Source organism: Leopardus geoffroyi, chromosome E1, assembly GCF_018350155.1.
Source record: "Leopardus geoffroyi isolate Oge1 chromosome E1, O.geoffroyi_Oge1_pat1.0, whole genome shotgun sequence".
Classification (NCBI taxonomy): Eukaryota; Metazoa; Chordata; class Mammalia; order Carnivora; family Felidae; genus Leopardus; species Leopardus geoffroyi.
Genome location: NC_059330.1, coordinates 2,438,157 through 2,461,532, shown reverse-complemented (window position 1 = coordinate 2,461,532; position 23,376 = coordinate 2,438,157). Strand labels below are relative to the sequence as shown.

At 53.7% G+C, this 23,376-nt stretch overlaps 1 protein-coding gene across 1 annotated transcript in view; it reads right to left on the bottom strand.

Moving 5' to 3' along the window:
* DNAH2 (dynein axonemal heavy chain 2) overlaps positions 1-23,376 on the bottom strand; it is a 94,295-nt gene that overhangs the window by 46,619 nt on the left and 24,300 nt on the right. Inside the window, 17 exon segments of the mRNA XM_045487332.1 lie at positions 2,177-2,315; positions 3,452-3,632; positions 3,764-3,846; positions 4,007-4,163; positions 5,870-5,973; positions 6,062-6,223; positions 6,600-6,763; positions 7,196-7,370; positions 7,730-7,886; positions 7,974-8,174; positions 9,116-9,308; positions 9,563-9,710; positions 9,918-10,106; positions 10,401-10,640; positions 10,926-11,082; positions 12,095-12,241; positions 22,949-23,163. Coding sequence (XP_045343288.1) covers positions 2,177-2,315; positions 3,452-3,632; positions 3,764-3,846; positions 4,007-4,163; positions 5,870-5,973; positions 6,062-6,223; positions 6,600-6,763; positions 7,196-7,370; positions 7,730-7,886; positions 7,974-8,174; positions 9,116-9,308; positions 9,563-9,710; positions 9,918-10,106; positions 10,401-10,640; positions 10,926-11,082; positions 12,095-12,241; positions 22,949-23,163 — 2,812 coding nt within the window.

Below are 23,376 nucleotides of genomic sequence, written 5' to 3'. Positions count from 1 at the left end.
CGGAAGCTGAGAAGTGTCTCCGAATCACTCTATCACACTTATCCCATGCTCTTCGTTAATTCGTTACCGAGTGTTTATTACACACTACGATGCGTTTGTACACCAAGCATTAGTTACGCGGTGTATGTGATTCTGTGAACATCACGACATCCCATCTCCCTACGGTCTTAGAACAACGGTCCGGTTCCTGCAAGGAATTCGGGGCTCTGAGGTCACCCCCAAAGCTTCTGAAAATGGAGAGACTGCTCTGCATGCACACAGCCCAGCGTGTTAAATCGTGAGAGGTAAAGGTAGATCAGACGCACGCAGTGACAGGGGTCTGCGACCACCGGGATGCCAGTGTCCCTAGAGGCGTAGCGACAGGGGCGCTAGACCGAGGGACGGACGGCGGCCATTCAAACGGCTGCTCTTCCGCTAATTAGCCTGTCGGTTCACCTCACTGAGCTTTTACCTCTTTGTCCATAAAACAATCACAACACCCACCTCAAAGAACAATTCAAGGCACTAAACAAAAATGGATTCGAGGGGGCACCCGGGTGGCTCGGTGGGCTGAGAGTCAGACTCTTGATTTCGGCTCAGGACATTATCTTACGGTTCATGAGTCCGAGCCCCATGTCGGGCTCTGCGCGGACAGTGTGGCGCCTATTGGGATTCTCAATCTCTCTCTCTCTTTCTCTCTCTCTCTCCCCCTCCCCTCAAAATAAATAAACTTAAAAAAAAAAAAAAAGGATTCACGTTGGCAGGTTCTCAGCAATCCTAGCTTCCTCCTAACCTTAGGTCTCCTTGTTTGCCCAATTTCTAGCTTTCTAGAGAAAGTATGAGTGCCCTGGAATCTGAACCCTGAGGGGATCCTCACACCTCCAAGAATAGAGTCTGTGGGCCGCTGGGCGTCCAAGTGGCCCGCAGAGACCACCGGAGACTCCGTGGCCATGGCCGAGAGGAGTGTGGTTTTCGTCTTCAGCCCAGGGATATTTGTTTCTATGGCTTTGTTTACAAATTGTTCCAAAATGTAATTTTGCCAATGACCTCGAATACTATCTCTAACAAATGCATGTTGTTGTTCAACTCTGCACAGCCTAATACTTGTGTTTTACCAGAATAATTAAAACTGTGGTTTTTTTTCAATACGTACACTCAAGGTTCTTGGGAAAATGAAAAATTGTTGGGGCACCTGAGTGGCTCAGTCGGTTAAGCATCCAACTTTGGCTCACGATTTCAGAGCTCGTGGGTTCGAGCCCCGCATCGGGCTCTGTGCTGACGGCTCGGAGCCTGGGGCCTGCTTCGGATTCTGTCTCCCTCTCTCTCTCTGCCCCTGCCCCACTCATGCTCTGTCTCTCTGAATCCCAAAAATGAATAAACATTTTTTTTTAATTTTGTGAAATTGGCCCAAAGCAAAATAAAGAAAGTTCTCCACAGCCCCTGACACAACTCTTCCCAGGATACCCGTTCTTGGTGCCCATCGCCAAACCTCACTCGCTGATTCTTTACCCCAGCCTACCACAATCAACCAGGCCCTTCTGTGTGTGCGTCTCTCCCCCACCCCCTCACCCCATCCCCACGCTTACCAAAGGATCTACAATCAAGACCAGTTAACCTGATAAACCAATTAAAGTCAAGGTAACGATGACATCGGCTAATAGTCCCCAAGGGCTTACCCTGCGCCCCTGATGTGGGAAGCGCTCGATTTGCGTTACCTCATTTACCTGTATCGTCCCGTTGAGTGAACCAGCTCAGCGAAGGTTCCTGAGGCACAGTGCTAGTAACTGAGCACACGCCAGGCCCCGTATTGAGTATTACCTACGCCGCCACGAGCCTCACAGGAAGGCTAAGAAAGAGCTGCCGTAAGCCCCCGCCCCTGCTGCAGGGAGGAGACCGTGGCGTGGAGGAAGCCCCCCGAAACCGCACTGGCTGGAAGGCAGGAGGCCGATTTTGAACTCAACTCTGACTCTGTATCCCGCTCTCTATAAGCATATAGTACACTCCACCCAAATATGAGATGAGTTAGTTTGTTTTGCTGAACTGTTATTCTAAAGCTCGGAAGAGGCGATGGTCACGGGACGGAGGCCAGGTACGACTGTCAGTCCTCTGACCGCTGAAGCATGTGGCCCCGGCTTCCACGCACAGCGGGCCCCCGCCCGGGCTCAGTCAAGACCAGAGGCCGTGGAGCTCGACAGACCTGGGTGGTGGGTGGCCCGGAGAGCATTGCTGTCCTTGTTCATGCGGTCCATGACGGATTTCCAGGTGCTGTTGATCTGGTCAAACAGGGCTGATTCACTGGGCAGCTGCTTACGGATGTCCTCTCCCAGGAAGATATTCTGAGGGGCCAAGGACTGCGGTGAGAGGCTGTGTCTCCCACGCTCCCTGCTCCCAGACCAGGAGTGACAGTGGGAGGAAGAGAAGGAGCCAAAGGGCAAGACGCCCTAAGTTGTGGAAGGCAAGTTGGGGCTGGGAGGCCAGATACTTGGTCCAAGAAGAAAAACCAAAAGAGAGCAAAGGCTTTTCAAGGAGGGAACTGAAGGCAAAAGGCAATCACCGAGAGTCAGATGCTCAGGGCCGAGACGGAAGAATGACTTTAATTTTTTTTTTTTTTCAACGTTTATTTTTATTTTTGGGACAGAGAGAGACAGAGCATGAACGGGGGAGGGGCAGAGAGAGAGGGAGACACAGAATCGGAAACAGGCTCCAGGCTCTGAGCCATCAGCCCAGAGCCCGACGCGGGGCTCGAACTCACGGACCGCGAGATCGTGACCTGGCTGAAGTCGGACGCTTAACCGACTGCGCCACCCAGGCGCCCCTTTCTTTTTTTTTTTTTTTAATTTTTTTTTTTTTTTTTGTTTTTGTTTTTTTGGAAGAATGACTTTAGAATAAATAAATAAACTTTTAAAAAAAGATACGGCACCCGGGTGTCTAAGTCGGGTAAGTGTCCAACTCTTTTTTTTTCTTAATTTTTTTAATAGTTTTGTCTATTTTTGAAACAGAGAGACAGAGCACAAGCAGGGGAGGGGCAGAGAGAGGGAGAGACACAGAATCGGAAGCAGGCTCCAGGCTCTGAGCCCGAAGCGGGGCTCACACTCACCAACCGCGAGATCACGACCTGAGCTGACGTCGGACACTTAACCGACTGAGCCACCCAGGCACCCTGTGTCCAGCTCTTGATTTCGGCTCAAGTCATGATCTCGTGGGTTTGTGGGATCGAGCTGACAGTACAGAGTCTTCTTGGAATTCTTTCCCTCTCTCTCTCTCTCTCTCTCTCTCTCTCTCTCTGCCCCTCTCCTGCTTGTGTGTGCTGTTTCTCTCTCTCTCTCAAAATAAATTAAAAAAAAAAAAAAAAAAAAAGGAACGACTTCAGAGTGAGGAAATGAGGCTGGTAACAGGGCGAATGCGTCAGACCTGCAGAGAGAGAGAGAGGAGGAAAGGGTCTGCGGGGGCCGCTCGGGCAGGGAGTCCTGACCTCCAGGTACATCCACTGCCGCTGCACCATGAGCACCATCTCGACGGCCTCCAAAATGAGGGAGAGGCAGCGCTCCCAGTGGTCCACTTCCCTCTCAAAGGCCTTGACGAAACGGGAAGCCTTCATGCTGGACAGGGCCACCTGGTTGTCCTCCAGTGCCTGGAACACCTCCTCCGTGCCTCTGTGTGTCGGAGGGGGGCAGCGGGGAGGCATCCAAATCATAGTCTGCTCCCGCCTGCCAGCCCTCGGGCCCGGTCTGCAGCCCAGGCCACACGGCCCTGCCCTCGCCCGGCGCGCCAAGGCCCTGTCTACCTGAGCCGGTGATGACCCTTGTCCTTGTAGGGAGCTATGTCTAGCTGAATCCCACCCCAGGTCTTGGCGATGTTCTCTAAGGCCTGCGGAAAGAAATTGGGGAACAGAGCGATCTGGTAGTTAGCTCCCAAAGGGAACAGGAACGCGGAGGGGCCATTAGATCGTGGAAAGCTTGGCACGGTGGGGGGTGTCCCGGGAGCGGGGCGGGGGGGCGGGGGGGTACGGAAGGGGGCTCTGTCATACCAACTCTATAGCCAGCTCTTTGGTCGCTGAGGCGGAGATCTCCCCAATTTTCTCCACGTGCTGGTCCATCCCGAGCTCCACAATCTGCTCCAGGGTGAAGCTCTCAGATTCCTGATCGAACTCCCTCTGGACCTCTTCCCTGACCTGGTCCCAGTGCCTGCAGCCAGGGACAGGAGGTCAGACCACGGGGCCGGCCGCGAGGGCCTACTGAAAAGCGTCAGCATCAGCCCACAGGCTTCCTTGCTCCCACTGGGACAGTACGATTCTGTACACGAGTTGATTTCGCGATTCAACAGATATTTACTAAACGGGCCCTAAACGCAATCTTAGGCACGGTGGGGAAATACAGAGACGGAGGTGGTGACTCTCTGGAGAGACAGCTGAGACTGATAATGGCGGGTTTACCGTCGACAACAGGCAGGGCTAGGCGTTTTGCGTGAAACAGCTCATTTAATGCTCTCGACCCATATACACGCGGACTTTTAGCTCTTCCATCTGTACGTGAGGAAACTGAGGCCAGGGGGCGTTAAGCAAGTGAAGTGGTCAAGTTGTACTTAACCACAGAATACTGGACGGTGAAGCATGGCCCAGAAACACTACAATGGACACAATGCAAAAGAAGTAAGATTACTTCCTCCTAGAGGAATAGATGATTGTTCAAATGCCTCTTATAAAACCGTTTATTCCAACCTCAACGGCTGCAAAGCCTTCTATCGTGCAATGGGTTCCGGACGCATACAAAGAGTAAAAACTTGCAAAATAAATTTATAAAGTATTAGAAGAACGTATGGAGAAAATGCATGTGTAACTCTAGGCAGGGGAGGTGTGCTGTTTTTTTTTTTAAGTTTATTTACTTATTTTGAGAGAGGCACAGAGAGTGCGAGTTGGAGAGGGGCGGAGAGAGAGGGAGAATCTCAAGCAGGCTTCATGCTGTCAGCACAGAGCCCAATTGCGGGGCTCAAACTCACACACTGTGAGATCATGACCTGAGCCGAAATCAAGAGTCTGACACTTAACCGACTGAGCCACCCAAGCGCCCCAAAGGGAGGTCTTCTTAAACAAGGTCCAAAACCAAAAACTACGAAGGAAGAAAGTGATACCTTTGACTACATCAGAATAAAACCTTTTGGGGGCGCCTGGGTGGCTCAGTCGGTTAAGCCTCAGACTGTAGATTTTGGCTCAGGTCGTGATCTAGAAGTTTGTGAGTTCCAGCCTCCCTGACAGCGTGGAGCCTGCTGGGGATTCTCTCTCTCTGCCCCTACCCCGCTCGCGTGCACACTTGCACATGCCCGCCCGCTCTCTCTCTCTCAAATTAAATAAATAAACTTAAAAAAAAAAAAAAAAGAATGGGGCGCCTGGGTGGCTCAGTCAGTTAAGCGTCCGACTTCAGCTCAGGTCGTGATCTCGCAGTTCGTGGGTTTGAGGGTCACGTCGGGCTCTGTGCTGACAGCTCAGAGCCTGGAGCCTGCTTCAGAGTCTGTCTCCCTCTCTCTCTCTGCCCCTCCCCTGCTTGTGCTCTGTCTCTCTCTCTCTCTCTCTCAAAAATAAATAAACGTCTTTTAAAAATTAAAAAAAAAAAGAATACAACCGTTTGCATGACAGAAGGTGTCAAGCTGAGCCGGGACAGAACATGAAATGAGGGCAGACACAGCGGGAAGGAAAGACAGACGGAGCTGGAAGGCCAGAGGAGCAGGGACAGCGATAGCGGAAAGACAGAGGACGTGGCAGGCTCTCGCGAAGGCTTCAAGAAGGGTGCTTGTGTGCGGGGCCGGGGAGGGCCACGCACACGGGGAGGGGACACTGAGAGGACCAGGTGACGGCACAGGCCAGGGGCGGCCCCCAGGGGCGAAGGAGCGGCCTCACCTCCCTCTAAGGGCCGGGTTTCGCAGATCCGAGATGAGAGGCATGGTCCTCTTGAACTGCTCTATTTTCCAGCGAGTGGTTTCGATCACTTCCCAGTGGCGGTCCTGGGCAAAACAACGGAAGACGTCAGAAGCCCTGACCGCCTTCCCCGCACGGGCCTACCCCCCGGCCCTCACTCCGTCCTCCACGCGCCTTGTACTCTTTGGCTAGTCTGGTGAGGCGGCGGAACAGCCCGTGGGCCATGGTCTCCATGGCCTCTGTCTTCAGGGTCAGGAACCGGCCCATCTTCCACTGGTTCCAGTTCTCCTCCCAGTCCCGCGTGATCTCCCAGACTTGCTGCAGGGCGTCTAGTTCCTTCACGGCCAAGGGCAGAAGATGCATTAGGTGGCAGGACTCCCCCCCCTCTTCCTCCCTGACAGACACGCGGGTCCTCTGCCCCCCTCGTTCACTCCGCGTCACAGGGCTGCCTCATCGGGTCACGTCCCTTTCTCCGCCGCCTTGCCTTAGGGGCTCGTCAAGTGACAAGCCCGGGAAAAGATCCTCAATGTCCAGGCCCGGCAGGACGGCTGGCCCCAAGAAAGGGCGTGGGGTGACGATGTGTCCGCGAGGCCGCGGAGAAACGGAAGCCTCGTACTACGTTGCCGGTGGGCACTGGTCCGGCCCTTAGGCCGCAAGCTCCTTCCCCTGCCCCATCCTTTGGTTACCACAAGGGCCCGGCCCGGCACACCACCTTCTCCAGGTTCTGAAGGTCCTTGGAGACTGGCTGTTCGATCTTGAAGATGCCCAGGTTGGAGCGGAGACTCTGTTCTTCCTCCCGCATGGCATTCAGCATGGCCTGCATTTGGGCAATCTGCTCTAGGGCGGACTGGTGTCCCACATTACTGGTGAAGGGGCCTGTGGGAGACCAGGGTGAGGCTCAGATCCCCTGCTCGAGGCCGTCGTCCCCTGGAAGGCCCGTCGCGGCTCTCCTACCTCTCTGTGGGCACATCTCCCTCTCCTCACACGAGGAGGGGAAGGAAAACAAGAGGGAAGGCAAGACGGTCAATCTTAGCAAAAACTCTCAGACGTGGCCTTGAGAAGCAGAAACGGGCAGGCCACGGGAAGGCGTGAGAAAACCAGAAATTCAGGTGCGCTCCAACCCACAGTCGGCGACGGCAGGCGTGGCCCCCACGGCAGGTGAGGCACCAAAGGCAGGTGCCAGGGCTCCTTCCCCTCCGCAGCACCGTCCTCCCTCTGCTCATCCTTGTTCCTGCCTCCCTGGGGACCTGGGCTTAGAAAGGCTGGGTCACAACAGAGGTAAGGGGAGAAGGGTCGAGAAAGGGGTACCTTTGGATTCAAAATCTTCCAGAAGATTGTGGGCTTTCTTCTTGAAATCATCAGCCGAGTGGATGAGGCCCATTTTGAACTTCTCCTTGTGTCTCTTTAGCATCTGCTCACTGTCCAGCAGCGTTTGTTGGAAGATGACCCACTCCCCGTTGAGGCTGTCCAGCATCTCCAGGACCTGGGGACGTCGACGAGGGGACCATGGCCCACGAGCAGGGGGTCTGCCCCTCTCACCAATGCTTTTAAGGCCTCCGTTCTGATCCTCCGGACCAGAGTCTGTGGCCAAGTTCCACTTGCCACGAGGCCCAAAGAAATGAAGCCACGAGCTGCCGGGCCTCAGAGAAATCCAGAAGCTGACCCAGATTATCACGGAGTTGGCTTTGGCTCTCAGGGGCCCTGGAACCTCGCACCTGCTGCCCGGCTGCCTCTTCAGCGGTCCCCCGGGACCGCACGGGGCCCAGCCCCTGGGGGCCCACGTCCTGCACGCCCCACCGCTGGTGCGGGCCCGCCCCGGCTGGACCACACACGGGAACTCACACTGTCCTGGACGGGCACCTCGTACTTCTCGAGGATGGCAAACTGCTCGTGGATGGGGGGGATCTGGGCCTCCATGCCGGGCAGGTCGTGCTGCAGGGTCTCCAGGAGTTGCAGACTGACCCCCAGTTCCTCCAGCGTCTGGGGAGGGTGGCTGATTCTGGAGGCAGGCGGGGAGAGAGCCTGCGAGTGGAAGGGGCCGAGCCCGCCCTCCCCGCACCCCTGCCGCCCCAGCCTGTGCACCTACTTCTCCGTGTTCTCCCTCAGGTAGGTGTGAAGCTCCAGGAGGCGCCGGGCCGCCATCTCCTTGAGCAGGGCCGTGAACTTGCCCTGCCACTCGTTGCAGTGCTGCACCAGCGAGAACTTGAGGTGTGAGCAGTCCAGCAGCACAAACTGGATGTTGAGGACCGTCTCCTCCTTCTGCACGTTGTTAGCCACCTCGGCGTAGCTGCGAGGACCCACGTTCCCGCTCGTTCGGGCCGGGCCCGCGGCGGACGAGCCCCCGGCCCCGCGGCCAGTTCCGGTTCCGGTCTCTTACCCCCACCCAGACCCGCGTGGCAGCTCTGAGGCATCCCCCTGCTCCCGCGTCAGTGCAGCCCAGCCTTACGGCTGGGATCACATCATTTTCCCAACCGCTGCCCCGGGGGCCGCCAGTCAGACTCCTCAGTCTGGCATTCAAGGCTTTAAAGTCGCACGAATCTGAGTTGAGCGCCCACCACTGCTCCCGGGCTCGGTGACCTCAGACAGGTTATTTACACTGTCCTGAGCCCCGATTTCCCGTCGATCACACGGCGATGTGAACAGAACCCCTACTGCTCTTGGGAGGGTGACGCTGTCTGCTCGGTATAAAGTCCCCTGCACACCTCCGCTTCTGTACCTGTGTCCGAGACCGCTCACTCCCTGCTGAACGCGCTCACGTGTTCCCGTCTTTATGCCTTTCGGGCGCTGTTGTCTCCGCCCGGAATGCCCTCCCCGCTGCCCACGTCTGCCTGTGGAAACCCTGCCCACTCGGGCGAGCCCAGCCTCCCGTCACCCCCTTCGCGAAGCCTCTCCTGACATCCCGGCTGGACTCTCTCTCCTTCCACCCCACCGCCCCGGCGCCCCGTATGCCTGAGCCACGGCCCTCACTCCCTGAAGCCTGGGTAATGAGCACCTCCGCACGGGGCTTCGGGGCCCGCGAGGCGCTTTCTCGCACACTCGATGACCTCGCAACCTTGGCAGGTAGGAAAGGGTCACACCTGCTCCCCAGGACCCTGGGGGCCCAGGGGGCACGGGCCGCCTGCCGGTTGGCGGTCTTCGCCCGGAGCGGAGGGCACGCGCTTGGGCGGCACTCCCCAGCCCAGCCCCGTGCCCGGGGCTCTGCGCCTCCCGGACACCTCGGCTCCTCACCGGGCGATGTCGGCATCAAAGGAAGACACGGGGGGGTTGAGGCGCTGGTAGCGGCGGATGAAAGAGTCCTTGTTGATCTCCCAGATCTCCCGGTACAAGTCCCAGGTCTTGAGGTAGGTCTGCAGCAGGCTCGCGTTGCTGGCCATGCCGCCGCTTATCTGGGCCTGGATCTTCCTGATGTCCTCGTCTCGCTCTTCAAGAGCCAGCAAAGCGCGCCGCACTCACCTCCGCCCCGGTCCCGGAGCCCCCCGGGCGTTAGTCCCCCAACTTCCGCCTGCCGTGGCCCGCTCTCCGCCCTCGCCACCTTCCCCAGTCTGACCCCCACCCGGGGTTTCCCGGCCCCGCGTGTCCGGAAGCGGCCCTGGCCTCTCCTGCCGGCCCCACCCAACCCTACCCTACGAGCCCCTGACGCCCCTGCGCCCGGCGCCCTCCCCACCGCCCGCTCACCCACGATGACGTGGATGGGGTCGCGCTGAAACTTGCTCCTGATGAGAATTTCAGGGAGGTGGCGGAAGACCGAGATGGTGGAGAAGAGGTGGCTGCCAATGTCGTTGACCACGCCCGCCAGGGTCTGCAGAGAGGGTGAGAATTCCACCTGCGGGATGGGGGGGAGCACAGCGGAGGCGGCCTCAGCACAGGCCGTGGAGGAGACCAGCCCCAGGACCGGCAAGGTGGAAAAACACCTCAGCACGGGCCCCCGAGGCCCTCAGGATAAAGTCGAGGCCGAGGGCCAAGTTTCAGGATTGAGGGAAACGGAAAATAAAGTTTGGAGCTGTGGAGCGGTAAGGGTAGCGGCCCCCACCTGCGCCACACCTCCCTGTAGGTCGTTCTGGAGGATGACCAGCACTCGGAAGAGCGGGTTCGGCATGGCCTTTCCATCCCCGTTGATGGCCTTGGACAGTTCCAACAGCGACCACTTGACATTGAGGCGCAGGGCATCCTCCATCATGCGGTCCAAGCGAATCGTGTACAGTATCCATTGCTGCTGGATCTGGCGGGGAGCGTGGGGTGGGGGCGGGGGGGACAGGGAAACCCTCAGGACACACGGGGCAGGTCCCGGGAGAGAGAACCAGCCAGCGGGGAAGGAAACGAGCCCGTAGGCTGCGGAGTCCCGAAGGAAGAAGGTTGGAAAGGTGGAAGGTTGGGCGGAACCAAGACTGGAATGGGACATCTGAGAAGCACCCACTAAGGGTAGGAGGCAGAAACCGCGAGACAGGTCCGGTGGCCCCGGGGTGGGGGGGGGGGGCTCGCTGAGCCACAAAGCCCTGGGCCAGAGGACCCCCACCTCAGGGCCGTCGTTCTTGAAGACTTCGTAGGAGTTGGTCATGATGGCCACCACGTCCTGGTACAGGCCCATCAGTTTCTGCTGCACGGCCACCCGGTGCTCCCTCTGGTCCTCCTCGAACTCCAGGTCCCTGTACACCCGTTTGCCGCTGATGCGCACCAGCAGCGTCTCGGATATTTCCTGGGCTCGCCAGCCGATGGTCAGAGTGGAGGCCTTGAAGTCATTCACGATGGTCTGCACCTGTGGGCAGGCCACACCCGTGGGGGAGAGACCCACGGCTTCAGCGTGGGGAGAGACCCTCCCCGCTTAGCCCGAGCCCCCCCACCTGTCCTCTGGCTAGAGTGGCTGATGTGAAAGACAAAAACAAGAACAAAGGACAGGTCCTTCCCTAAGCACGCTTTGCCTCTAAGCACACACACCTCTCTCTGTCTCTCCGCCACCACCCGAGACTCGGGCCCTGATGATTCACGCAGCGGCCTCTGGGTCAGCCTCGCAGACCCTCCGAGTCTCAGGACCATGACCCACCTTGCTGGCGTGGATACGGCACTCCGTGATGAAGAAGGCGCTGGCCCCCTTCAAGGCCCAATGCAGTTTCTTGAGTCCAGGGCGGATCTTCTTATCCAGAAATCGGATACGTTCTTTGAAGAGGGCCTGCTCATCCGGGGACAGCATGGCGATGATCCTGTGTGCGAGGGAAGGCTGGCAGCCGGCCGGACACACGCTGCAGACCCCTCCCCCACACCAGGACACTGGGTGGAGAAATCTGAAAGTTCGCGAGCTGGGCTGTGTTTTCCAATAAAACTCTTGGCGATAATGGAAACCCTTCTACAGTTTGTGCTGTCCAGCAGGGTCACCACTAACCACATGTGGCGGTGGGGCACTTGACATGTGGCCCGTGCGAGTGAATAGCTCAATTTAAAATTCTTACTTAATTCCAACTAATTAATTAAAATAGAAAGAGGGGCGCCTGGTTGGCTCGGTCGGTTAAGCGTCCAACATCAGCTCAGGTCATGATCTCACGGTTTGCGGGCTCGAGCCCCGCGTCGGGCTCTGTGCCGATGGCTCAGAGCCTGGAGCCTGCTTCCGATTCTGTGTCTGCCCCTCCCCTACTTGCACTCTGTCTTTTTCTCTCTCTCAAAAATAAATAAACATTAAAATTTTTTTTTTATTTAAAAAAAATAGAGCCACGTGCGACTGGTGGCCACTGTATTGGACAGCGCGGTTCTAGACAGACACTCGAACTGTGGTTCCACCCACTTGGGCTTTAACCGGGCCCAGAAAGGTACCCGTCCCAGAACAGAGCCTCACTCCAGAGACAAGTACCAAGGGTATCAAGAAAAGGGGTGCCAGCGTGGCCTTGGTTCAACACATCTGATATGACACTGCTCATAATCCTAATGCCCCCAGTTTCATTCCTGGAAAAGTGACCTAGGCCCGCGATATACGTGGTCCAAGTGCCCTGTGGGGTTGCAGGGGACCTGGTTGTTTTTGCCCTCTGCTCTGAAGCTAGAAGATAAAAGCAAGGGCCAGGAGCAATCACGGGGCCATACCAGAGAATAGGAGAACGCTTTTTGGTTTTTTTTTTTTTTTTGAGCCAGTAAAAGGTAAACGACAGATAGTGTAGGAACTAGATGACATCATGGGGCAGATAAGACACAGAGGGGGCACAGAGTGCATGCGGGAGGCCGCCTTACCGATTGTAGTCTCGAGCCACCAGGAGCAGGTTTTCCCGAAGAATGCGCAGGTCCTCTGCTCGCTCAGCGACATTCACCACGTAATGGGGGGTCTCAAAGAGCAGCCTTTCCCAGTAGTCGATCTCCACAAAGAGAATCAGCAGGGACCTGGGGGCAAGGGTGGGGGGAAGTAAAGCGAAACAGCTCAAGTGCCTGACCTAGACTGGGGACCCCAGGCCCAGCTGAAGGAGAGGGTAACATACTGACAGAAGGGGACATTAAGGGCCCATATGCACAATGAACGTTAAGACCCCCCTGCTTTCTTTTCCCCACCCAGCAACTGGCTCTCAGGCCACTGGATCAGCACCCTCCAGAACAAAGTTTGAAAGACTATTTTCTTTCTTTTTTTTCCTGTTTGTTTTTTTTTTTTTAATGTTTATGTATTTATTTTGAGAGAGAGAGAGAGAGAACACGTACTCGCACATGTGTGGGGGAGGGGCAGAGAGAGAACCAAGCAGGCTCCACGCTGTCAATGCAGAGCCCGATGCGGGGCTCAAACACACAAAACGGTGAGATCATGACCTGAGCTAAAGTCAGACACTCAACCGACTGAGCCACTCAGACTGTTTTCTGTGACCTCTGGCCAGCCTGAGAGGGCAAGTCCCAAGGACAGTGATCTCAGGAGTCCCTTGAAAACAGCCCACCAGATAAACCTGAGGCTCACTGTTGATTAGCCCTGCTCAGCCGAGCATCCAATCTGCTTTCCAGCTCCCTGTCCTTAAATATGGACAACCAAGGATCACAAAACATTAGTCTCTGTCCTTCCTGGCACAAAAGGCAGGGCCCAAAACAAACAAACAGAGGAAGGAAAAAACAAAAGGCAACGAGAAGGAAACAAGAGGGGACAGAGGCCACAGAAAGAAGACTGTCCACACCAAGTAAGAAAACTAAATGCAACGGTCACTAACACCCTGAGAGAGATAAAAGACACAAAAGAATATCCGTGAAACAAAACCAAGATGCTTTAGAAGGGAACACCTAAATGGTTCTTGGAAGTTAAAGGTGATAGCCGAAAACAAGCCCAATAACAATAAAATTGACAGAAATTTCTTGGAAAGTAAAGAAAAAGACACAGAGATGGAAGACAGAGAGGACTTTGCAAGGGGGAAAAAAAGCATAGAAAACTCACCATTAGTAAGTCTTATATTACACGCTGGAATAGTAACACTTGGGGAATATTGGCCTGAGTATTGAAATTGACTTCAGGGGCACCTGGGGGGCTCAGCTGGTTAAGTGTCCAACTCTTGGTTTTGGCTCAGGTCATGATCTCACAGTTTTGTGAGTTCGAGCCCCACAAAAGGCTCTGCACTAACAGAGCGGAGCCAGGTTAGGATTTTCTCCCCTCTCTCTCTCTGCCCCTCCCCAACTTGTGCTCTATCTCTCTCAAAATAAACAAGTAAACTTTTTAAAACTTAGATTTCAATTGTTTCTTGTTCCTTTGTTAAACGCAATGCCAGAGAAATCTAAAAAACAATTTTTTTTTAACGTTTATTTGTCACTGAGAGACAGAGAGAGACAGAGCATGAGCATGGGAGGGGCAGAGAGAGGAGGAGACACAGAGTCCGAAGCCGACTCCAGGCTCCGAACTGTCAGCACAGAGCCCGGTGCGGGGCTTCATCCCACAAACCGTGAAATTATGACCTGAGCTGAAGTTGGACGCCGCTCAACTGACTGAGCCACCCAGGAACCCCAAATGCCAGAGAAATTGTAACTGCATTTGTGGCCCTCCTACCCAGTGAGCTTCAACCCCTTCCCTTCCAGCCAGCCATCATTCCCAGGTCCTGTGTCCTCCGCCTCAGGGATCAGCCACTCAGACTCGGCTCTGCCGGAGCCCAGCTGCGCCCCCCCCCCCCCACAGCCCTGTCCAGGGACTAGCCCTCAAGCCCTCCCAAAGGACCTGCTCTTTGACCTCACAGACACCTTCAGACCACTGACTCTGGGCTCTCTTCCCGGCTATGTGTCCCCTCCCATCACTGCCTCCTCCACCACAGACCCTGCCATCTGTCACTTCCACCGCCCTCCTGCCATCCTCACCGGCTTGGCTGGCTCATCGGTGTAAGCCACCTGGCGGAACCCCCACCCTGGCTGAATCTGTTGTCACCCCCGCTGTGCATCCGGACGGCGGCCGAGCAAGGCGGGGACCACACAGATGGGCACACCGAGGGCCCGCTACCCTGCATCCTGGAGGTCTCCCCGGTCTGCCCTCCCTCCTGCTGTCACACCAGAGCCTCCCCACTCTCGCAGACCTACCCCCCTGCCCCCATCTCTGTGGAAAGCCTCACCTCCTTCAGCACAGAGATCCAGGAGCCATGAGGCGAGCACTTGGCGTCCCTCCTGCTACAAAACCTACGAGCCTGAGTACTCGCATCACACACAGGGTTCCTCCCGTTTCTGACAGAAGAAGCCCTCCTCCCACCCAAGGCTGACCCTCCTCCTGGGCGCCGCGTCCTAACCCGGGGTCCTCCTGCTTCCTCGACCTGCCAGTTCCGTCCATCAACAGTCAGGGAAGGCCAAGTTCCTACGATCTTGGAAAAACTGAAACAAAACCAACACACGCACACCCACCCTCCTCTCCCCACCTGGCCCGGACTCCACCTCCTCCCGCGGGTACCGCGCCCTGCACCCCGTTACCGCCCCTTTACCACACACCTTCCACACACAACTGTCCTCGCAAACTCCTCGGTGCCCTCACCTCCACACCTGCCCGCATCAAGTCTCCCCCAAACATCTTGTCACCAAACCCTGCCGGCCTCCTCAGGCCTGGCCCTGCCTCCTCTCTCTGCAGGCCTGAACCTCATGCTGGACTCCTCCCTGCCTTGCCGTCCTTGGACACGCTCTTGTCTCGCTCCTGGGCCACAGCTGTCCTTGTGGCTGCCCCGCCTGTCTGTAGAAGTGTCCTTCTCTTTCTAGTGTCCCCTGGAAATACCACTCAGCTAGGCACTGGACACTCCACACTGTCCTCAGGAGCGAAGACTCCTGGAAGTCCTGCACGTCCAGCGCTCTCCCTGGGATGATCCTGTCCATGCCCAAGGCTTCAGCTGCCTTCTAGAAGCTGCTGGCCCCCAGATCTATAGAGCTAACGTGAGCTCTAGGCTCGTACGCCCAACGGCCTCCTAGATATCTCCCCACCTTGCCCCAAGTGCCTTGCACACGTCCAGAAACAAGCTCATCGTGCGCTCTGCACTTGAGGTCGGGAGGGGGAGCCCCTGTCTCGGGGAACAGCGCCAGTCTGCTGCCTGAACCAGAGCCTCACTTTCCAGCATCCAACCAACCACCAACTTGGTCGGGTTTTACGGTCAAAGCAAAGTTCGGAACTTCCGCTGTCCCCAAGGCACACGTCCCCCAAGTGCGATGCTCGGTGGCAGCTGACATCGGCCTAAAGTTGCGTTCAATGGCGCAAGGTCATCTAAAAGGTCAAGGCTCCAGGCACGGGCCGCCAGGTGGGAAGGAGGGGCCCAGCCCAGCCTGAGTGCAGGGTCTGACTCTTCAAGAGAGGCCAGAAAGCCAGTTTTTATATCAAATCGCCTGCATTTTAAGCGCTGACGACTAATTCAACTGAGAAATGATTACAGATGGGAGGCTTCTGAACTGCCAGCAACGTGCTCTCCGTGAGCTGGGCCATCGCTGCCAGGGCATTTATTTTGTGCCCATTTGTTAAAGTGGTAGCATAAGCTGTAAGTACTTGTCTGTGTGCATGATGCGCCTCACAACAAGAAATGCTATTTGGAGGGGAAAACTTTTTAAACCATGAGATTGTTCGTAAAAGGGGCTGGGTACAAAATTAGCTTATTAAAATCGCAGTCTTCCAATAGAAAAACTGTAACCAGTTGAACATTACCGTGGAGGAAAAGAGACCCGGGACAATTAAAGCGAGAAAAATAAAGTACAGGGAGCCCAGGTGACTCAGTCAGTTGAGCGTCCGACTTTGGCTCGGGTCATGGTCTCATCACTTGCGGGTTCCAGCTCCTGCGTAGGGTTCTGTGCTGACAGCTCAGAGCCTGGAGGCTGGTTCGGATTCTGTGTCTCCCTCTCTCTCTGCCCCTCCCCCACTCGCTCTGTGTGTGTGTCTCTCTCTCTCTCAAAAATAAACGTTAAAAGGGGTGCCTGGGTGGCGCAGTCGGTTAAGCGTCCGACTTCAGCCAGGTCACGATCTCGCGGTCCGTGAGTTCCAGCCCCGCGTCGGGCTCTGGGCTGATGGCTCAGAGCCTGGAGCCTGTTTCCGATTCTGTGTCTCCGTCTCTCTCTGCCCCTCCCCCGTTCATGCTCTGTCTCTCTCTGTCCCAAAAATAGATAAACGTTGAAAAAAAAATTTTTTTAAATAAATAAATAAATAAATAAACGTTAAAAAAATACAATAAAATAAAATAAGATAAATAAAATAATTAACGAATTAACAAGAAATATTTATATATAACATTTGTATGGAAACAAATTTTTATATATATTATGACGTTTCTTGTTAACTGGTTAATTTATTTGGAAAAAAAACGATTTATAGACATTTTATATGGATTCAAATACATTGAAAGAAAAAATGCTATTCTTGGGTAGAAAAGACTCAAATCTTAAAGATGTTCATTCTTCTTAAATTAACCTATAAATTCAACCCAATCCTTGTTCCTATAAAAATAGGCACGGAACTATTTGTGGAATTACACAGATTGATTCTCAAGTTCTTACGGGAAATAAATACTAAAAATAACCCGGAAAATTCTGAAAAGGGAGAGCAATGAGGTCAGTAAGTAAGCAGTTTGGTTCCTTCCTATGGACAGACAGACAGACAGACAGAGAGACCAGAACAGAATGGTGAATCCCAAAATAGACACACAATTCTGTTCAGGAATTTGTTTTATGGTATAAATGAGATCAGGTCACCTGGCCAGCCACCTGGGGACTGAACAAAAAACAACCACCCGAGTTGCCCCTGAACTTGTCTCCCTCCATCAAAATAAATTTCAAATGGATCAAACATCTAGGTGTAAAGAATAAACTACCAGAAGGAAACATAGAATATTTTCAAAATAAAAAACCTTGAATAAAAATGACCTGATTTTTAAAATCCGTGTGGTTTTTCTCTCTTTCTTCCTTTCTCCTTCCTTCCTTCCTTTAAATTGCACTTTTTAATCACAGACAACAAAAGGCCCCACAATCTGAAGATGCTCTCACAAAACTCTACGTTCTAAATATTACTGAAATGTTACTTGGAAGAATATTGAGGTGAAAATTCCAGAATGTTTTGTGTCTGTTCTACAGGCAAGCACTGAAATGACAGTATAAGAAAATAATATCACATTTGAAGTTTTGCAAAGGATTATATTTTCACCTCTATGGGAGAGCAAACTTCTGGCGAGGGAAATTATTTTCAAGCGAAGGAGAGTGTCTCCAATGTGAATGAACAGTGGATTACCAGGCAGCTAAGGACAGCCTCCAAAGTAAAAGAGGTGAAAACAAAAGGGACATTACTTTTAATCCGGCACTCCAAGTCCAGCCAAACGCCCGACAGGTAGAGGGCAGGAAACCACCGTGGTCACTCACATAAGAACTCAAAACATTTGCTTCCCATGCACCATTTCTCAGAAAGCTACTAAAGAGTGTGCTCCACCAAAACAAGGGTACAAACCAAGAGAGAGGAAGACAAGGAAATAGGAAATCCAACAAAAGAGGCCGGGGGCGGGGGGGGGGGGGGTGGGCGCAGAGGGGAAGCTCCAGGCTGACCCCTGCGTAGCAGGCCTTCGAAACCAAAGAGTCGTCCTACAGCAGGAGGAAAGGGAGGTCCAGCAAGGGAAACTCCCAAGAAAAACAGGATGCCCACAACCCACCTTATAGTCAGGGAGGAAGGAAAAATATGGCTGGTCCCGGAGAAGTCACGGTAGTGGACGGTATGCTAACAAAAATAGCAAGGTAATTATTAACTCCAAGAAGAGGGACACATCAGACAAGCGAGGAAAGAACTGTAACAGAAAATTCCTCGGCTCGGTGGTCAACGATACGAACAGAGTCACGTTAAGATAAACGCTAGATACTGACTTAGTCAAAAATTGTAGGAGAGGGGGCGCCTGGGGTGGGGGCTGGGCTCAGTCAGCTGAGCATTCGACTTCAGCTCAGATCATGATCTCGCGGTCCGTGAGTTCGAGTCCCGCGTCGGGCTCTGTGCTGGCAGCTCGGAGCCTGGAACCTGCTTCGGACTCTGTGTCTCCCTCTCTCTCTGCCCCTCCCCTGCTCACGCTCTGTCTCTGTCTCTTTCTCTCTCTCTCTCTCTCTCTCTCTCAAAAATGAATAAACATTAAAAACATTGTAGATGGGTTAGAGGTTAGGATAGAGGGCTACAAACATATGTGGGAACATTTCGAGCTGCAGAAGCATACCTTCCTCTGTTTTTCAAGCTGGAGGCCCTGAATTTGTCTCCCTAAACATCACAGCCAGCCCGCTTGAGCACGTACCACCCACCAGCGTATCAAAATGTTTCATTTCCTCATCTTGACAAGACTTTTTTCAAAAAATTTTAACCTGTATTTATTTTTGAGAGAGAGAAACGGGGCGGGGGGGGGGGGGGCAGAGAGAGAGAGAGAGAGAGACACAGAATCTGAAACAGGCTCCAGGCTCCGAGCTGTCAGCACAGAGCCCGACTCGGGGCTCAAACCCACTCACCACGAGATCATAATCTGAACTGAAATCAAGAGTCAGACGCTTAACCAACTGAACCACCCAGGAGTCCCTGACAAAGAAAATTCCTTAAAAAAAAAAAAAAAAAAAAACAACTAGTCTGGGAAATTATTTCTGTAAAATATTTCGTAATTCATCCTCAGAGCAGCGGTCAGGCAGTAGAGGCAGGAAAGTGAGGCCAGCCGAGGCTAGTGCTGACAGCCCAGAATGAACTGACCCCGGAGAGAAGGCCCCGCGTGGCTGGGAGGAAAGGAGGAAGTCAAAGCCCTACACCCGGAACGCTGACAGACGTCCGTGGCCCCTGTCCCGCTCTGGGGACACCACGCTGCACGGCGGCGTCTGCTGTGTATACTGTGATAACACAGCTCTCTTCAGCCAGGGGACAGGCGGCATCTGGGATATGTTTGAGTTAAGTGCAGTCTGCAAGGCTGGTCCGGCCATAAAACGTCGGCCAAAGCCAATTCGGACTCCGGAGTTCAAATATTTGGGATATAAGGTGGGGTAACAAAGCCCCCGGTGAAATAAAACAGGTGCCATTAGGGACTGGAAGGCTCCCAGAACTAAGGCAGAGGCGGGAAATTCTGCGCAACAGTCAGGCCATCTGAGAAGCATGCTTATTTCGAGATCTTATCTAGACCGTGAGCACAGCAGTGAGCCTGATACGCAGTCATCTGCACCTCTGTCCGGGGAGCAGTAATGCTTTCAGAAGAGCTGAAACCACCTTGGATTTCTCTGCTGGCTTGATGAGCCCAGACTCTTCAAAGTCCTTCTCTACGATCACGGGTTTGGTTTTTTGGGTTTTTTGTTGTTGTTGTTGTTGTTCTTTTTGTTTTTGTTTTTGCCCCATACGTTATTTACTGAGGCAGTTTTATCTTAAAACCACAAAAATGTAAAGCAGCTTCTAACAGATCCCTCTGGAAAACAACTCCAGAGGAATCATTTCTCTCTGGAAGAAGCGTCTGGCCATTATTTGGGTTTCAGTTAAAGCTAGGCCATAAATATTTGGCCTGAAGCTGCCTTGTGAAGCTCTGCTATAAAGATTATGCAAACGGCAGTTTAGATGAGTATCGAACATGCTCCTTGACGGGAGGTGACCACAGCACAGAGGAAAGTTTTCTCCCCGACGGACAGGATGCGCGGACATCAGGCAAACACACGCTGTGGAGGGGTGGCAACAAGGCGCAGGAGGCCCGCTTGAAATCCTCTGGTACAAACTATTCACAAACCTTACAGAAGTTGTACAACAACTTATAAGCCAAACTATGGGATGCTATAAACCATGGAAAACATACTTCTCCGCATACAGAATGAAAACCCCCCGTGCACCTTGTTAACCCTTAAAAAGCAGCAGGTTACAAAAATCCTGTTTACAGGGTGATCCTATTTTGTGTGCGGTGTTTATTTTTAATTACATGGTGATCAGGATTACTTCTAGGGAGCAGGGGGCTGGGGGCTGGATTTTTCAGTTTCCTGTATATACCTCTACGTCAAGTTTTTTTTTTGTTTTTTTTTTTACAGTGAGCATGCACTATTTTTATAATTTTAAAATACCCACTAAAGATTTTAAAAATAAAACACACACACACACACACACACACACACACACACACACACAAATACATTAAGTAGGGGGTTAAAAAAAAGCATGGAAAAAGGTGAGTGGGTGGCTCAGTCTGTTGAGCGACTGACTTTGGCTCAGGTCACCATCTCTCAGTTCGTGGGTTCGAGCCCTGCGTCGGGCTCTGGGCTGACAGCTCAGAGCCTGGAGCCTGCTTCGGATTCTGTGTCTCTCTCTCTCTCTCTCTCTGCCCCTCCCCTGCTCACACTCTGTCTCTGTCTTTCAAAAAATAAATGAATGTTTAAAAAAAAAAAAAGTGGAAAAAAACATACCGAACTGTTAAGAGGGGTTGTCTTTGGGGAAATGTTTTTCGTCTCTTCTACTTCCCTGCATTTTGCAAACTTTCTACAATTGTTGATGATTTTATAATGGGAAAAAAAATCATTTTGAAAACACTTTGGATATACAAAACAGCGTAGATAGCATGCTACTATTTACATTAAAAAAGCTATTTATGTCCATATAGACTCTTATCTCTGGAATGTTACACAAGAAACTGGTAACACTGACTCTTTAAAGAGAAACTGAGTCAAGCCAGGGGAGGGGGGCAGATTCTCCATTCTCTACCCTAGTGCACCTTGTCAATTTTGTAACGTGTACCTCACATCACCCCTTGTAAAAGGTTTGACTGTTTTAAAAATCAAAACTATTATTTAAAAAATAATAAGGGGCGCCTGGGTGGCGCAGTCGGTTAAGCGTCCGACTTCAGCCAGGTCACGATCTCACGGTCCGTGAGTTCGAGCCCCACGTCAGGCTCTGGGCTGATGGCTCATGATGGCTCAGAGCCTGGAGCCTGTTTCCGATTCTGTGTCTCCCTCTCTCTCTCTGACCCTCCCCCGTTCATGCTCTGTCTCTCTCTGTCCCAAAAATAAATAAACGTTGAAAAAAAAAATAAAAAAATAAAATAAATAATAATAATAATAAAATTACGTATTCTACCACCTTGCTAAATTTGCTTCGAATACACTGTGTTCACCGAGTTTTACGGGCAATTCTCCTGAAAGGAAAACAACGTTTATTGCTTGTTCTTTTGGGAAGGCTGCTACACAAGCCAGCTCTCCTCATGACAGCCTCGCAAGTGGATTTTTCGGGTAGATAAGGAACCGCAGGCCCCGAGGAGCTTGGCGGCCTGCCTGAGGTCACGCGCGGCAGACCCTGCTGTGTCTGGCCCTGAGGATGGGGCGGAGGCAGAGCCACCAGCCCATGCTTACCTACGGCCTCTCTCACGCTCGAAACGTACATACGGATCGTTGGGACTTTATAAAACTCCGTCACGTGAAGGGAGGCCTTGAATTCCGGGGGAAAGGACAACCATCGGGCCGCGCGGGTTAAGTATTCGTGTCATTGCAAGGCCAGGTGCGTCTGGGCGCCTCTCCCAACACGGCGCCTTCGGGAGCACCCAGCCTGACGGGACAATGTGCCCTGCAGATCCAGCCCCGTTACGCGCCTGCAAATGTCACGGCCGGGGTAAGCCCGGCCTCGCCCTCTGTCACGTCCAAAGCGGGGAATCGACGTATGAAGCCATTTTTCTAGGATCCTGCTTGGTTACACCTCCAAACCTCACAAGCCTGAGCAAAGCCGTTGTCTGACGCCCCTCCCCAGCCCAACACTCATGTCCGGCCTCGAGCGTCTCTGCCCTTCTCAACGACTGCCTGGGTCTCCCCTTCCTTCCTCGACCGCGACGTGACCTCTCCCCCTGGTTAGTTCCGTCCGCGCCCCCCCCCCCCACCCGGACTCCATCTCCACGTAGGCCTTCTCTAGCAGAGCCCCTGCCACGCGTGCCCAACAAATAAGGACATTCTGGGAGGTAAAGCCAGTGCCCGTGGCAACAGCCTTAGAAGCCCAGGAAGCAGCTCTTATCACAGGGCCTGGCTCATGACAAGAGGGAGCCAAACCAATCAAGTGGAAAGTTATTTCCTTCCAAATAAGAAAAAAACTGTCACCAGAAGGCTTGCAATCTCTACAGACAGATGTCTTGCATAGCTCCTTCTTTATTTTTCCCGTCTGCATCTTCTACGGAACGGAAGGCAGTAGGCCCCAGTTCCCTTCCAGAGTGGCAGAGGGCACGGGCTTTGCCATCTGACACGGTCCCAGTGCCTAACTCGGTTCCCAGCACACAGAGGGCCCGGAGTGTATCTTTCTGAGTGACGATTACATGAATTAACTACATTTTAAATCACTGGAACCTGAAAACGTCATCATTGTAAAAGCCGTAGGAGAGGGCCTGACGGATTCCCAGGAAAGCCCGCACCTCGGCTCGCGGTCGGATGACTTAGCTGAGCCGTCGTGGCCATCTAGTGGCCGAACGCCTACATCGCCGGCCCAGGGGGTTACCGGGGGCTGCGCTTTGGAGATAAAGCGCAGAACTGAAGTTAGGAAGCGACAGCACGCATATCACAGCATAAGAGAGACTTCGAAGCGGGAATGGCGCGAGGAACCTAGGGCAGGGCCTTAAGGCCTCGGGAGAGCGGGGCGCAGGGAGCGGCGCGGGAGACGGCCGAGCACAGGGGAAGGGGTGGGACTGGGTCCCGTACTTGTCAAAGTTGACATCCAGCATGCCCGCCTTCTCCTGGCTGACCCGTAACAGCGGTGTATCCAGCCGCCGAATACAGTCCTTGTCCAGCGTTGACGTCCAGTCTTGGAAAGTCTTTCGAACCAATTCATCGATGGCCTGAACCATCTGCTGGTAGGCGTGCACACTCTCCTCTCCGGTCCCGATGTGGGGCAGGAAGTGGGCACTAGAGAGACACTAAGGGGGGGTGGGGACAACGGGTGGCTGGAGCCCGCTGGCCACCGTCCTCCGAGGCACCGTCTCCCCGCCCGCGGGCCCACACGGGGTGCGGCCTGCAGCAGAGGCCGGCCCCGACCGCCCGGGGGGGGGTGGGGGGGGAGGTGGGCCACACGCACAGGTGACAGGAGGCGGCCAGGGAGTCAGCAGCGCGCAGGGGAAGCACGGAAACTC